This window comes from Aptenodytes forsteri, unplaced genomic scaffold (genome assembly GCF_000699145.1).
Source record: "Aptenodytes forsteri isolate BGI_AS27 unplaced genomic scaffold, ASM69914v1 Scaffold265, whole genome shotgun sequence".
Classification (NCBI taxonomy): Eukaryota; Metazoa; Chordata; class Aves; order Sphenisciformes; family Spheniscidae; genus Aptenodytes; species Aptenodytes forsteri.
Window position 1 is genome coordinate 2,895,531 of NW_008796175.1, and position 12,900 is coordinate 2,908,430.

General features: G+C 60.6%; 2 protein-coding genes across 2 annotated transcripts; both read right to left on the minus strand.

Annotated features, from left to right (window-relative positions):
• Positions 1–1,201: 1,201 nt before the first annotated feature.
• On the minus strand, positions 1,202–3,243 carry LOC103905867 (serine protease 23-like). Its single transcript, XM_009287653.1, is given in 2 exon segments — positions 1,202–2,276; positions 3,224–3,243. Coding segments are annotated over 2 exon segments (1,095 nt in total).
• A 2,411-nt stretch (positions 3,244–5,654) lies between these two features.
• On the minus strand, positions 5,655–11,253 carry SLC7A3 (solute carrier family 7 member 3). The gene is made up of 11 exons (XM_009287608.1): positions 10,840–11,253; positions 10,516–10,674; positions 10,264–10,429; positions 10,050–10,162; positions 8,849–9,071; positions 8,518–8,657; positions 8,336–8,438; positions 7,820–8,031; positions 7,004–7,170; positions 6,615–6,723; positions 5,655–6,508 (listed from the first exon to the last, which is right to left on the minus strand). The coding sequence occupies exons 1-11, from the start codon at positions 11,207–11,209 to the stop codon at positions 6,375–6,377; spliced, it is 1,896 nt and encodes a 631-aa protein (XP_009285883.1). The 5' UTR covers positions 11,210–11,253; the 3' UTR covers positions 5,655–6,374.
• Between the last annotated feature and the right edge of the window lie 1,647 nt (positions 11,254–12,900).

The window sequence follows — 12,900 nt, forward strand, 5'->3', positions numbered from 1 at the left end:
AACTCTAGGATTAGCAAAGGCATCTCTTGTGTATGAGGTAGGGAGACATAAGGCAAGCTTTCAGTTTGCTCCTGGAAGAGCCTGGTGTGGCCTGTTGGACACCTCAGTCCTATGTATGGGACAGAACATGCAGAAATCTGTTCAGTCAGGTCTGTTTTATGACTGCAGAAGACATCAGTCTCTACTTTTGCAAGATACTGTTATTTCAGCTCTACACAGATCTCCCTGTCCCACTCACTTCAGTCTGGAGGAAGGATGTCTCCTTCAGCAAGTCCCAAACCAGGGCTAGCAATCTATGCACTGTTCCTCATTCAGCATAAGCTTTGCAAAGAAATTTGTGCTGACTTTTATTCAAACAAACACATGTATTTGCCTAAAGGAATCCACCTCAAATACTACAGCTGCAGTAAATACCAGGATCCCTTCCTTCTACAGCAATCCCAGACAGAACCAGAGAGAGATGAGAAAGTTTACAAGTCAGTAGGTGCTCCCAGCTCTCGGCCCATGCTGCCACGTGTAGGTACCCACATGGCACCATGCTGCATCAGTCAGTAGAGGTGTCCTTGCCAAGAGCGTTCCCAAACACAGTGGCTGCCAGGGTCCTGGTGCAGCCCCTCCAGCCCTGGCTGGGCTCCTGGCCGTGGCACGCTCTGTGCCGAGAAGACTCAGGCTCCAGGGCTGCCTTTCAGACACCTTTCATCAGCACACAAAGGTCCTATTAGGAGAGAAAACCCTTTGTTCTCACATTGTTGAGGCAGTGCCAAGATGGGCAGTGCAGCCAACAGACTGAGAGACCTGATGAGACTCAAGAGGAACTGGGTACAGCTTAGCAGCAAGCACGTGGCTGCCTCTCCAAGTAGTGAACAGTTAACATGCTGAAAGCAGAGGCCACTTTCCCTGGCCAACAGCCAAGCTCTTTCTGTAAAGAACCCTGATGCTGAGTTCATGCCAGCACTAACCAAAGGATCTTAAACCACCCTTCAGGCTTCCTGGTCAATCAGGACTTGGACTCCAGTGAGTTTCTGCTGGATCACTTGTGATCTGTGGAGACCCTCTTCCTCCATGATAGAGAACAGAATAAAGTAGAGCAGTTTTGCCAGGAAATGCTGCTCCTCCTCAGGCTCCTCAGCCACGCTCTCACTCAGAAACACCACACTTAAAGCCATCTGCACTGGGGAGGGGAAGAGGCAGGCTGTGGTTCTCATTCAGTGTGACAGTTTTTAGAGTCCCCTTTGATCCAGTAACAAATCTGAGCAAACTTTAGAGCGGTCAGGTGAACGGCAACATTATAGTTGTGGTGCTCCCCAGCCACTTCTAGCCACCAGTGCCCTGAGAAGATCCTGATCACCTTCCTCTCCCATTTGTGTCATACAGGGTCCCACACTTTCCCATACACCTCAGAGCTGGACACACCAGGCCTGGCATCACAGTGCTGGTAGATGAGGTGGACTGTCTTGTTCTCCACCCCACAGAAGCAGTCACCCGGCCAATCACTGTCAAACCCCAAGAAATGAATCCTCTTCCCAGCCACCTCCTCTGCTGCCGGAGCTGCCATCAGCTTCATGTGCGGGCGTCGGTGTGGCCCGTGCAGCTCCAAAAGGGCGTAGTCGTTGTCCATGCTGACCAACTTGGGGCCCCAGATCCAGCCTGTGGGCACCTGCGTGCGCTGCATCTGAGCCCAGCGCATTGTCAGCCTCTCTGTCCCCATCCCATTGCCAGCACCCTGTGCCGGTGTCAGGAAACCCACCCTGATCTTCTTGGCCCCCTTCACGTAGTCTTTGTTGTTGTGAATGCAGTGGGCAGCAGTGAGGACGTGCCACGTGGACACCAGCACGCCCGTGCAGCCCGTGGAGATCTTGACGGTGGCAGAGAAGGGGTAGTTCATCAGGAAGTGGTTCCCGATGATGGAAAACCGCCTGTCTGCACTATAAATCTGCCGCTTGCCTCGCACATGCCACCTCTGCTGTCTCCTCTCCGCGCCATTCACCCAGGGGCTCACTTCCACCGTGGTGAGGGTACGTGTGCCGTTGGGATACACTGTCTCGTAAGAGAGGTACTCTTGGAAGTCCTGAGGGACCAGGGTGGCCTCCCAATGGGCGCAGGCATCATCACAGTGTGTTGTCATCTCCAGGATGGGCTGTGACAAGAACCACCCTTTGGCTAGTTGCAGCGCGGACCGGGGAACAAGAGTGGGAACCAGGTCACCAGCTGCAGCACTGGGAAGAAAGGAGAGCAAGAGAAGAGCAACCACCTGGCAGCAAGTCATCGTGCCAGACCTGCAAAGGCAAAGCAAGGAGAGCATTAAGCCCGCACAATTAGAGAGCCAGCCACCTGCCGTGGCTCAGGGCCGGGAGGATTATCGGATGCACGCAGCCTTGTGCCAGCTACTGCATTGTGCATGCTTAAGCTGTTACCACAGAAAGCAGAAGGGTTGGGACCTGCCTGGAGCCAGGTGAGTAGGGAGCGATAGGAATCTCACACGGCACTGGCTTTGATCTCCTGGAGCTCTTCTGGATGGTGAGGCCCTGCAGCACAACCCAGCACCGCTGCAGAAATATCACAGGCTGATGAGTTTGCTCTGTCACGCCAGTAACCCCATCCGCCCTGGGGTGGATTCCCCAGATTCCAGGGCTTGCGCCCCACTGATGGATGTGTCCCACCCAGCAGCCACGGCAGCTCCGCTCCACCAGCCGGTTACCTGCAGGGAAGAGGATCTGACGGTACAAGGAAGAAGGCGGCACATTAACTCCTCGGGTTGAAGTATTTGGTGTCACAGAGCAGTGTGGACCAGCCAGCCTATTTTAACTCCCAAACAGATCATTGTACCCAATTTAAAATTTGATCTGCTGTTACATCTCCCTGTGGGCCACCCCTGTTCTGGCAGGCAAGCAGTGCAGGGCGCAGGCTCTGCAGTGCCAGCTCTCCCTCCAACGGCTCATCAGTACAGCCCTCTGACTTCATCGTGCCCCAAGCCTGCATACCCACACAGGCTCCTCTCGGCAGCCCCGCTGGAGGCTCTTCCTTGGCAAGCAGCTGGTGTGCAGAGAGAGCTGCTCCAACACCTCCACCAGGAAAGCCCCATGTCCCCCGAAGGCAGCCGGGGTCTGTGCCGGACACATGGCAGTGCGTGTGGTTATGAAAGCCGCAGGGGATGTGGTGGAGCCAGGTGAGGAGGGAGGCTGAGATCCACCAGCTCTCTGCACCCCCCTGCACCCTGACCCACCAGTGCTGCATCCCCGGCATGGCCCACAGCCAAGAATGTTGCCGTCAGCCAGTGGCCACAGCCAGGGCCTCCGCTGCAATGCTGCCCCAACTGCCTGCCCCCTCAGCATGGCTTGGGCCAAATGCAGCCAGAGCCAACAACCCTCCAGCCCCCCTTTAAATCCAGGAGGGACAGCAACAGGGAGATCACAAACCAAGCCCTGGCTGTAGCTCCCAGGGAGGCCAGCCTGAGTGCCCCCCCGGCACTACAGCCAGCAGGATAGCACTGAAACAGGAGCCAGCCCTGCCTCCCCTGTCCGTGCTCCTGCCCACGCTTGTGCCCGCTCTGCCCAGCACCTGTGCAGCGGCAAAGGCATGGGCAGGGGAGCAGCTTCAGGCTTGTTTGGTTCCCTCCAGGGCTCTGCCAGCTGCTCTGCCAGGGCTGGAGCCACCCCGGGGAGGCCCACAGCCAGGCGGCAGGCAGGAACACAGCCTGTGCTGTGAATCTGGGTGGAAACTACCCAGCTGATGGGGCAAATCACAGGCAGCTGTGTGCAAGGCTGGGGACCGGGCCTCGCAGTGGCAAAGCCAGGCTCCGCTTTTTGCTGCATTTTCTCAAACCAGAAAATGGTCCCTTCCAGACTGGCACAGGAGGGGAAAGCCCACCCTGCAGCCTCCAATACCTGACAGCCTTCACCCAGGAACATGCTTCCCTCCCAGCCCCTCTCTGCACAATGGAGCCCCGGGTTGCTATCAGGGCATCTCAGCAGGCCACACACAGGCTGGTGCGGCAGCAGTTAAAGCAGTGGGAGCAGCCTGTGCTGCTCCCTTGTGCCGACAGGCTCCAGCTGGGTGTTATTCACCCACCAACTGATGCGTGGAGATGTACAGTAACGCCAGCGGGGCCCGGGAAAGGCAGAGGTGCTGCCTGGCAGAGGATGCGGTGCCATCCCTGGCAGCTCTGCTAGCCCGGATGGGGCAGAAGGAGGTGGCGGGCAGAGGGAGGCGGGATCCCCCCAGAGTGGGTGCCCAAGGCTTGGACGGCCTCCCCAAGCAGGCAGCCAAGGGCAGGGCACTCGGCATGGGCCCCAGGGGTAGACAGGGCTGCTGCACTCCTGCCAGCACCTGCGCCCATGGCAGGATGGCACCGACCCACTGCACCACACCAGCATGGACTGGCAGCTGCCAGAGAGCTGCTTCCCTGCCGGGCTGCCATGATGGGAGCTGCCCAGGGCTTCCAACATACTGCTCCGTGTCCGGAGCTCTGCCAGTCCCAACGGGTGCCCAGGATGGGACGCCAGTGGTCAGTGGGATGGCCTGGAGCCAGGCACAGACATGCGCATGGGCACAAACGGACCCATGCATGGCCATGGACATGTGCACGGGGACACAGGCACAAACAAAAGCATGGGGGTGGCTGCAGCAGTGCCAAGCCAGGGGGTGAGGGCTGCAGCAATATCATGGGCCCATTGCCCGCTAGGCTTGGGCAACAGCACCCGAACCTGGGTGCATGGGTGCCAGGTGGACTGCGGGCTCAGGGCTCAGCAGGGCCCCATGTGCTGCCCCTGGCCAGAAGATACCCACCAGGTGGGGTGGTGAGACCCAGCGCAGCACACCGAGGCACCGGCATGGCCAGGAGAGCTGGAAGCACCTGCGAGGAGCCAGTGCCAGGAGTCAGCTGCGCCTGAGGGCTGGAGCCTGAGGCTCTGGCAGGGCACCCCAGCCGGGGGCAGCAGGGCAGGCAGTGCCCAGCACGAGGCCAGAGCAGGTGCCGCAGCCCCTTTTACTCTGGGGACAACGCTGGGGCAGGGCTCACAGCTCCAGCCCAGGGGCCAAGCAGAGCTGATGGTGTGGGCCCCTCACTGTTGACCGTGCGGTGACCCTGCTCCACTGCCAGTAAACAGGGAGAGATGCCAAAACCACGCAAGATCCATCTGCCCTAAATTAGTTTATTTTGCAAAATAATGTCAGGGCTGATTTAGACCAGACGAGAATCTGGGAAATCATCATCTTCTCACATGGATGCAGCCCAGCTCCTGGGCACGCTTCCTCTGCAGGCCATTGCTGAAGCCTCCAGGAGATATTTCCAAAGTCTTTACTGCAGCCGCTGCCCTGGGACCTGGTGAAACACTCCCACACAGCACAGGGCCTGCAGGGCAGGGCCATGGCAGGCTGGTGTCCTGCCCACAGGTACCAGCGGCACTGGGTTGAGCTGACCCGGAGCACTGCTCCACAGTTCCTGGCTCACTGGCTCACTGTCCCAGAGGACAGTGTGAGGGCTGGTGGCTCCAGCCGGAAGGTTTTGGGCAGGGAGCTCACCCAGCACAGATGGCTGTGGCCGAGCCCTGCTCTGCGCTGGCACCAGCCTGGCACCCGGCTCGGTAGCACATGGGTCCTACCCAGGGGTCCGTAACCACAGGGCATTAACACGACATGCAGCAGGACCAACAGAGCCAAGCACTTAAAAAACATTTAGTTTAACAGGTATAAAAGTCAACATTAAAACACCAATTATACAAAGGCATATGAGGTTGGAGACTGGTACGGCTACACTGTGGACATCTTCACAGACACCCGAGCTAGACGCTTGCACCAAGCAGCATGGCCGGGACAGCATGGGGCTCAGTGTGGGATGCAAATCCCAGGCACAGAGAGTGTTTTGGCCAGCTGAGCCTTGTGCTGCCAGGGAGCACCGGACTGCTGGCAGTACCAGAATGAGCCGCCCCAAGCTTCGTCGCACAGCTCCAGCCATGGCTGCCATGTACATGCCCAGCACTTGGAAAGCACGGAGAGGAGGTGGTGACCACAGCCACATGGACAGACAGAATGAATACAGCTGCACCATCATGTGGGGCCTCCCGCGCACAGGGAAAGCAGCATTTCTGACAGCAACTTCCACGGTGGGAGGGCCGTGCCGATGTCACTGCCCCTCGGCGGGGTTGGGGGGATGGCAGAGACCAGCCCCGGGCCACCAGCACTCCCACCTGGCCCAGGGACTCATCTCCGTGACCTCTGCTCTGCGAGGGGAAAGGGCAGCGCACAACCTGGCTCTGCGGTCCTGACTCTGGGACTCGCTCCCCGTGGGAGAGGGGATGGATGTACCGTGTGGATCATGATCTTGTCCCTGAGCAGGAATACTGGCAGAGGTCCACGGAGTGCCCATGCCTGGTCCCTCAGACTGCAGCAGCCCTGGGGCCAACGTCCAGTCCAGGGTGGTGCAGAGGCTTTTCTACTGTGGCACAGGGTTCCTCTGCGTTTTTCCCTTCCGTGCTGTTCCGAATCCCGTAGCCAAAGTAAATCGCAAGACCTGCAGGACAGTTTCCGCAATGAAATGCGCAGTGGTGGGCTGCCAGCGTAACAGCCCCCCAGGGGAGACCCTGCAGGCACCATGCTCCCCTCTGCAGGACACCTACCCACGGCCATCCAGATGGCAAACCGCACCCAGGTGCCGGCACTCAACTGTACCATCAGCAGGATGTTAATGAAGATGCTGAAGATAGGCAGGAGCGGAAGGAAAGGTACCTGCGAAGGACAAGAGATGCCGTGTCAGCTGTGCCTTGAGGGACCCGGCCGGGCTCGAGGAGGCTCCTGGCCACAGAGGGATCTCACCCCTGCCACAGCCCAGAGAGCACCCGGGCGCTTCCATGCTGGGGACTGCACCTCAGAGAGCTGCATCTCAGGGCCTCGGGCTTTCCTGGACGGTGACTGCCCGGCAGCAAGCTCTGGCAGACCCTGCAATGGCCCAGATACTGCCAGGGGTCCGCAGGGGCACAGATGCTGAGCTGCTGGGGGCTGCACTCACTTTGAAGTTCAACCATGCGTTGCTCTGCGGCTGCCTCCAAACGATGATGGTGGGAATGAGCAGAGCCACGAGGAGCAGCACCAGGGCTGCAATCCAGCCCACACTGGCGTCCTTCAGTGCAGTCACCTTGAGGGTCAGGACCACGCAGATGACTGTGATCAGTGTGGCTGCAAGAGAGGGGGCAGCTGGGGGGCTGCACAGCATGTGGCCTCCCTGGGACCCCAAGCCTCACCAACGGCTGGGCTGAGGCACCCACTCCTCTCAGTCAAGTATGGGTCCAGCACATGCTGTCTCCAACACCCACCCCAAAGCCTCAGGGAAACTCGCCAGCCCGGCAAGCTGAGGGGAGCCTGCACTCAGCTGGGCTCAAACCCAGCTCTGACGCTTACCCAGACCTGGCTGAGCCGCCCCATTCTGGCTACACAATGAAGGCACTGATGGACGGATCAAACCTTGCTGGCCAAGCCCAAGCGCTCTCAGGGGTCCAGGGACGACCCTTGCTGGGTGGCCAGCCTGGGCCAGGCTTGTCACAGGGAGCTCCCAGGACCACCCACACATGCCTGGCTTAGCGCCCACGTCCTCCATCAACCCCCGTGCACCCCAAAACCTAGCCATGCCCTGTGCTTTGCACCCTGCTCAGGACAGAATGGGTCCAGCACCCGCTGGTGCTGCCAACAGCAGCTGGCAGCCTGTGCCACCTAGCCCCTCTCCTCCACCTGGCATGCCCACCATCCCTTCCCAGCTCTGTGGAGACGTGCCAAAATGCTCCAGCCCCTGGCAGGAGGGGACATCAGCCATCAGCTCCCGCTCACTCACCGATGACCGAGACACAGACGTAGACGATGTGCCCCGAGAGTGTGGTGGGGGTGTCCGTGGGCGGGTTGAAGAGCGTTGCCAGGGACAGCATCTCTTTCTGCTGGGCACTGGCAGGGGTGATAGTCGGGTTCATGATCACTCTCTCCTCCTCATTCCCATTCAGCTCCAGCATTTCTATGGCCTTCGGGGAGTTCAGCTGCCCGGACTGGTACCTGAGGAGATGGGACAAGCTGCAGCAGAGCCCAAGGAACTTCCCAGCCCAGGGGGACAGTGGGCAGCACCCTCATAGCCCTCCTGCTCCTCCAGCCCCACATGCTGTTCCAGCAGCGGCCCCGTGATGGCCACCCCACAGATGTGCCCAAAGACACCATGCAGGCTCTTGTAAGCAGCCTTCATCTTGGGGGCTTGATGCTTCCCCAGGCTGCATCCCCCCGGGAAAAAGCTGTGGCCACAAGCCCCGGGCTCGACACAATGCACATCCACCCCAGGCACCGCCACACAAGAGGAGGCACCCACCGGAGGATGAGCACGCACACTGCCACCAGGGAGTAGGCCAGCAGCGTGCCGATCGACATGAGGTCCACCAGGTCCTTCAGGTCAAGCAGGAAGGCCATCACCGCTGCAATGAGGACATGCAGCATGAGCACGGCTCCGGACCACCGTGGGGCCAAGCGTGAAGTGGCAGTCGGAAGCCTTACCCGCGAGGAGCCCCGAGGTGATGGTGGCTGACAGAGGAGTCTTCGTGTGGCTGTTGATGCCAGAGAGGAACTTGAAGAGCAGCCCGTCCTCCGCCATGGCATAGATCACACGGGGCATGGGGAACATGGAGCCCAGCAAGCTGCCGTGGGGAGAGATGGCTCAGGGCCTGCCAGGCAAGCTATCCACACCCACCACCCAGATGGGGACGGGACTGGCTTTGTGCTGGGAGCAGGACAGCAGCCGGATGGGGCAAACCCCCAGCCCAGCCAGGACGTGTGCTGCTGGTCGCTGTGCTGTGCTGGCCGGTGCCAGGAATGGAGCCAGTCCTACCTGGTGGAGAGGGCACAGAGCGAGCCAACAGCAACGGCGTAGCGGGCAGGCTCCCAGCCCACTGCCTTGAAAGCCTCAGGCAGGGAGCTCTCCTTGTTCAGGAGGAAGTAGGGCACCATGAGGGTCAGGGCCGCGGAGACCCCAAAATAAGCCACGAAGCAGATGAGGAGGGACACAATGATGCCAATGGGGATCGAGCGCTGTGGGTTCCGGGCTTCCTCCCCTGTGTGGAGACAAAAGGCAGCATCCATCCCCGCTCTGCAGCACAGAGCAGGGCAGCTGGCCCCAGAGGGCAAGCTGCAGCAAGGACTTTCCACGGAAGCATGGGGCTGGGCAGCAGCAGGCAGGGGCTGTTGGAGAGGAGGGGTCCCCAGCCGTGCTGCTGCGCTGGCAGAGGCTTCGGCACTGCTGAGAGCAGAGGCACATGCCTGCAGCCCTGGCTTCCAGGCTTGCAGCTGCCCAGCAGCTGGGCTTACAGCACCCCTGGCCGTGCTGGCCTTCTGCCCCCACCAGAAGCTCCCACTCACTGCAGAGCCTGCTGAATGTGGATCCTCTGTGCACATGGGGCACAGTGACACAGCCACCGTGCCCTCTGCCCCCTGGCCTTTGCAAAGGCATGCTCTCCTGCTGCACCACACTACCTGGCAAGGGGCTCAGCAGCCTGCTGGCATAGGAGGGAAGGAGGCGGCTGCCGGGCAGCCCCTGGGGGAGGGGAGGCACAGGCAGGGAGGTCAGGCAGAACAGCCTGTACCAGCCACCCACTAAGTAGATTCCTGGGGGAATGAGAAGAAATTAAGAGGGCTCCCTGTGCTCCAGAGAGCGGAGGTTCTGCATGAACTCAGTCATTTAGAAAAACGTTGCTTGAGGCTGGGAAATTACCAGGAGGCACTAGCAACTCCCAGCACTGTCGCAGGCTCGACTTGGTAGCAGAAAGGCTCCCCGCTGCCTCGGGAGCTGCCTGTGCAGGCAGGGTGCAGCCCCGTTCCCACCACACAGTGCGGGAAGCCCCTTTTCCTGGGGCAGGGCAGGCTGTGAGCCCTTTTGTGCTGGCCCAGCTGGGGAGAGAGCTGCCGCGGGGAAACCTCCCAGGACCAGTGGGATGGGCTGTTTCCCACGCCACGGAGCATCCTCCCAAGCGGGTCCCAACCAGCCGCCAGCTGCGCTGGGGAAATGCCCACACCGCCCTCGCCCAAAGCAGCACCTGTGGTGGCAATGCAGTCAAAGCCCACGAAGGCGTAGAAACAGGTGGCAGCACCAGTCAGGATCCCTTCCAGTCCAAAGGGGACAAAGCCGCCAGAGCCGAAGGCTTTTTTCCTGGAAAGGAGGGAGGAGAGCAGCTGCTGTGGGGTGCATGGACAGCGGGGCCGGTGCCAGCCCTGTGCCGGACCCTGGCCTGGCACGGTTGCTCTCCTCACCCGATGTCCGGGTAGGAGCGGTTGATGTAGTCCTCCGAGAGCTGCCAGTTCTTGATGTCTCCCTTCACGAAACCGGCAATGATGATGAAGCCCAGCACCACCAGGTTCACTGCCGTGAAGATTTTGTTCACGAGGGCAGATTCACTGACGCCGAAGGCCAGCAGCGCTGCAGGGACGGAAGGGGTGAGTGGGGACTCAACAGGCTTCCATGCCACCACCCGCGGTGCCACAAAGCCGCTCCTATGCACTCACCGGTGAGCAGCCCAATCAGGATCAGGGCGAAGAAGTCTGGGCGCTCGGCCAGCACCCCTGGCAGGTGCACTGTGGTCTTGTTCATGAAGAAGGTGGAGATGTGGTTGCCGATGATGTTGTCAAATGCCGCACTCCAGGCTCGAGCCACGCTGGCCGTGCCTGGTCAATGGCAAATCTGTGCATCAGTCTGAGCCCAGGGCAGAGCAGCACCGGCCACCCCCACCCCAGCACCCACCTCCCTACTGATCCCACACCCTGCTCCCGCAGCACCACACGCTGCCCCCACGAGTCCCCCACGTGCCAGCACCCTGCCTGGCCCCATACCTATCACGTAGGAGAGGATGAGGTTCCAGCCGGTTGTGAAAGCCCAGATCTCGCCGACAGTGACATAGCTGTAGAGGTAGGCAGAGCCAGTCTTGGGGACACGGGCCCCAAACTCCGCGTAGCAGAGTCCGGCCAGTACCGATGAGAGAGCAGCCACCAGGAAGCAGAGGACGATGGAAGGACCAGCCATCTCCTTGGCCACCTCCCCAGCCAGCACGTACACACCGGCCCCCAGCGTGCTGCCCACCCCCAGGGCTATGAGGTCCAGTGTGGAGAGGCAGCGAGCAAAACGCGTGTCCTCGGAGCTCAGATCCACCACGCGCCGGCGGATCAGCTTCTTCCCAACACTGGTCATTTTTCCCCCAAACATCTTGTCCTCTCGTGCGTGGTGCTCAGCTGCTCAAAACCCCTGCAAGAGAAGGGACCGTAGGAGCGTGAAGCTCAGTGTCCTACAGGCAGCAGGACCAACACTGTGGGGAGCAGGGCAGGCAGTGATGCCCATAGGAGCCGTGCCTGCTCCTGGCCAACCTGTTGGCACCAAGCCCCTGCCACACTGGTGGGGCAGAGACCATGGCGGCTCCCTCCAAGGCACCGTGGGGCTGTGCGTACCCCACCTGCGCAGCTCTTGTGCCAGGAAAGAGAGAGAGAGATGAACCCAGCGAGTCCATGGTAGGAAATAGGCTCACTGCACAAGCCCTGTGTGGTCCCGACCACAGGGCCCCTGGGCACGTCCCAGAGCTTGCCCACTGCCTCTCAGCAACTCCCCACTGATTTGGCAGCCTGGAGATCCCTCAGCCCAAACTTGACTGCTGGCGCATCCCTCCAGCCTGGTGTGTGGGTGTGTGCAGCGGTGATGGCAGGGAGACAAAGCATTCCTCCAGCAGAGGATTTGGCAGGCTGGGCTGACTCACTGGGACGCAGCCATTCCTCCTTTGCTCCCAGCATCTGCACTACACCCTCAGCAGGGATGCGTGGCCAGACACACAGCGCGGGCCCCCGGCACACATCCCTCGTGTGCCGACAGTGCTTGCTAAGCAGCCCGCATGCTCTGCAGGCTGCAATCGCCCTAAACATTTGACACCCCCACTCCCCTTGCTCACAGCAGCCACCCATCCCCCAAAAGCTCTGGGAGATGAGCACCCTGTGGAACAGGCAGCCGGCACAGGGTGAGAGGAGTCACAAGGAAAGTGGCTCCCAACGCCCACAGCCATGGCTGGCACCCTGCCAGCTGCTCCCTTCATTGGGAAATGAAACACGCTCTAGCCAGGTGCCCAGGGCAGCACCAATGCCATGCTGTATGGATCAGCGTAAGTACACACGAGGATAACTTTGTGACACTTTTCCATTGAGGGGGATTACCAGTGTCACGGTGGCAGCCACCAGCTTGGCTGCTTCCCCATAACCAGCAAACCAGCCCGTTTCTGGAAAAACCTCTTCCTGAGCTGGCATGTGCCACATTCTGCCTTGGCCCAAGGAGCCGTCCGAGCCTGGGGCAGCCTCTGCACCAGGTTTCAAGGGAACAACAAGTGCCCCAGCACTGGCACCCTCTCCAGCCACTGCCCAGATAGCTCTGGCTGCCTCCCCCAGCGCTGCTCGATTGGTCTAAGGAGCAATCTAAGGAGAGCTCGCCCGACGTGAGCTCTGCAAACTGCAAGCACGGGGCTAGCAGCAGAAACGTGCTCAGCCCTTATTCCCAGAGCAGCGCAGAGAAAAAAAGCGCGAGCAGCGCCGAGCAGGAAGATGTGGGATAGCCTCCCCTTCCTAACCCCCGCGGGCCCTGCTGCGCTGGGATTCGCCGTGCCCGGTGAAAGGAACACGTTAAGCACCCAGACCCACACCAGCGCCCGTTAGAGCCGGCCTAGGGAAAGCTGCTCAGGCAGGTCGGCTGGCTCCGGGGAGGCTCGGCCCGTGGCCGGGGAGGTGTCTCGCAGAAAGCCACGCTGTCACGCTGGCGCCCGAAATGGAGAGCGCGCAGCGAGCTACGGGCGGGCAGAGGAGAGGAGAAGCAACGTGTCGGGCGACACCTCCCGCCGGCAGGAGCCTCCCGCTGCCCGCCGCATG

Coding starts and splice junctions, on each gene's coding strand:
- SLC7A3 (XM_009287608.1), bottom strand. CDS start 11,209: ATGTTTGGGGGAAAAATGACCAGTGTTGGGAAGAAGCTGATCCGCCGG. Junction 10,430..10,515: donor CCTGATTGGGCTGCTCACCG/GTGAGTGCATAG, acceptor CCGTCCCTGCAG/CGCTGCTGGCCTTCGGCGTC. Junction 6,724..7,003: donor ACGCATGGTTGAACTTCAAA/GTGAGTGCAGCC, acceptor TGTCCTTCGCAG/GTACCTTTCCTTCCGCTCCT.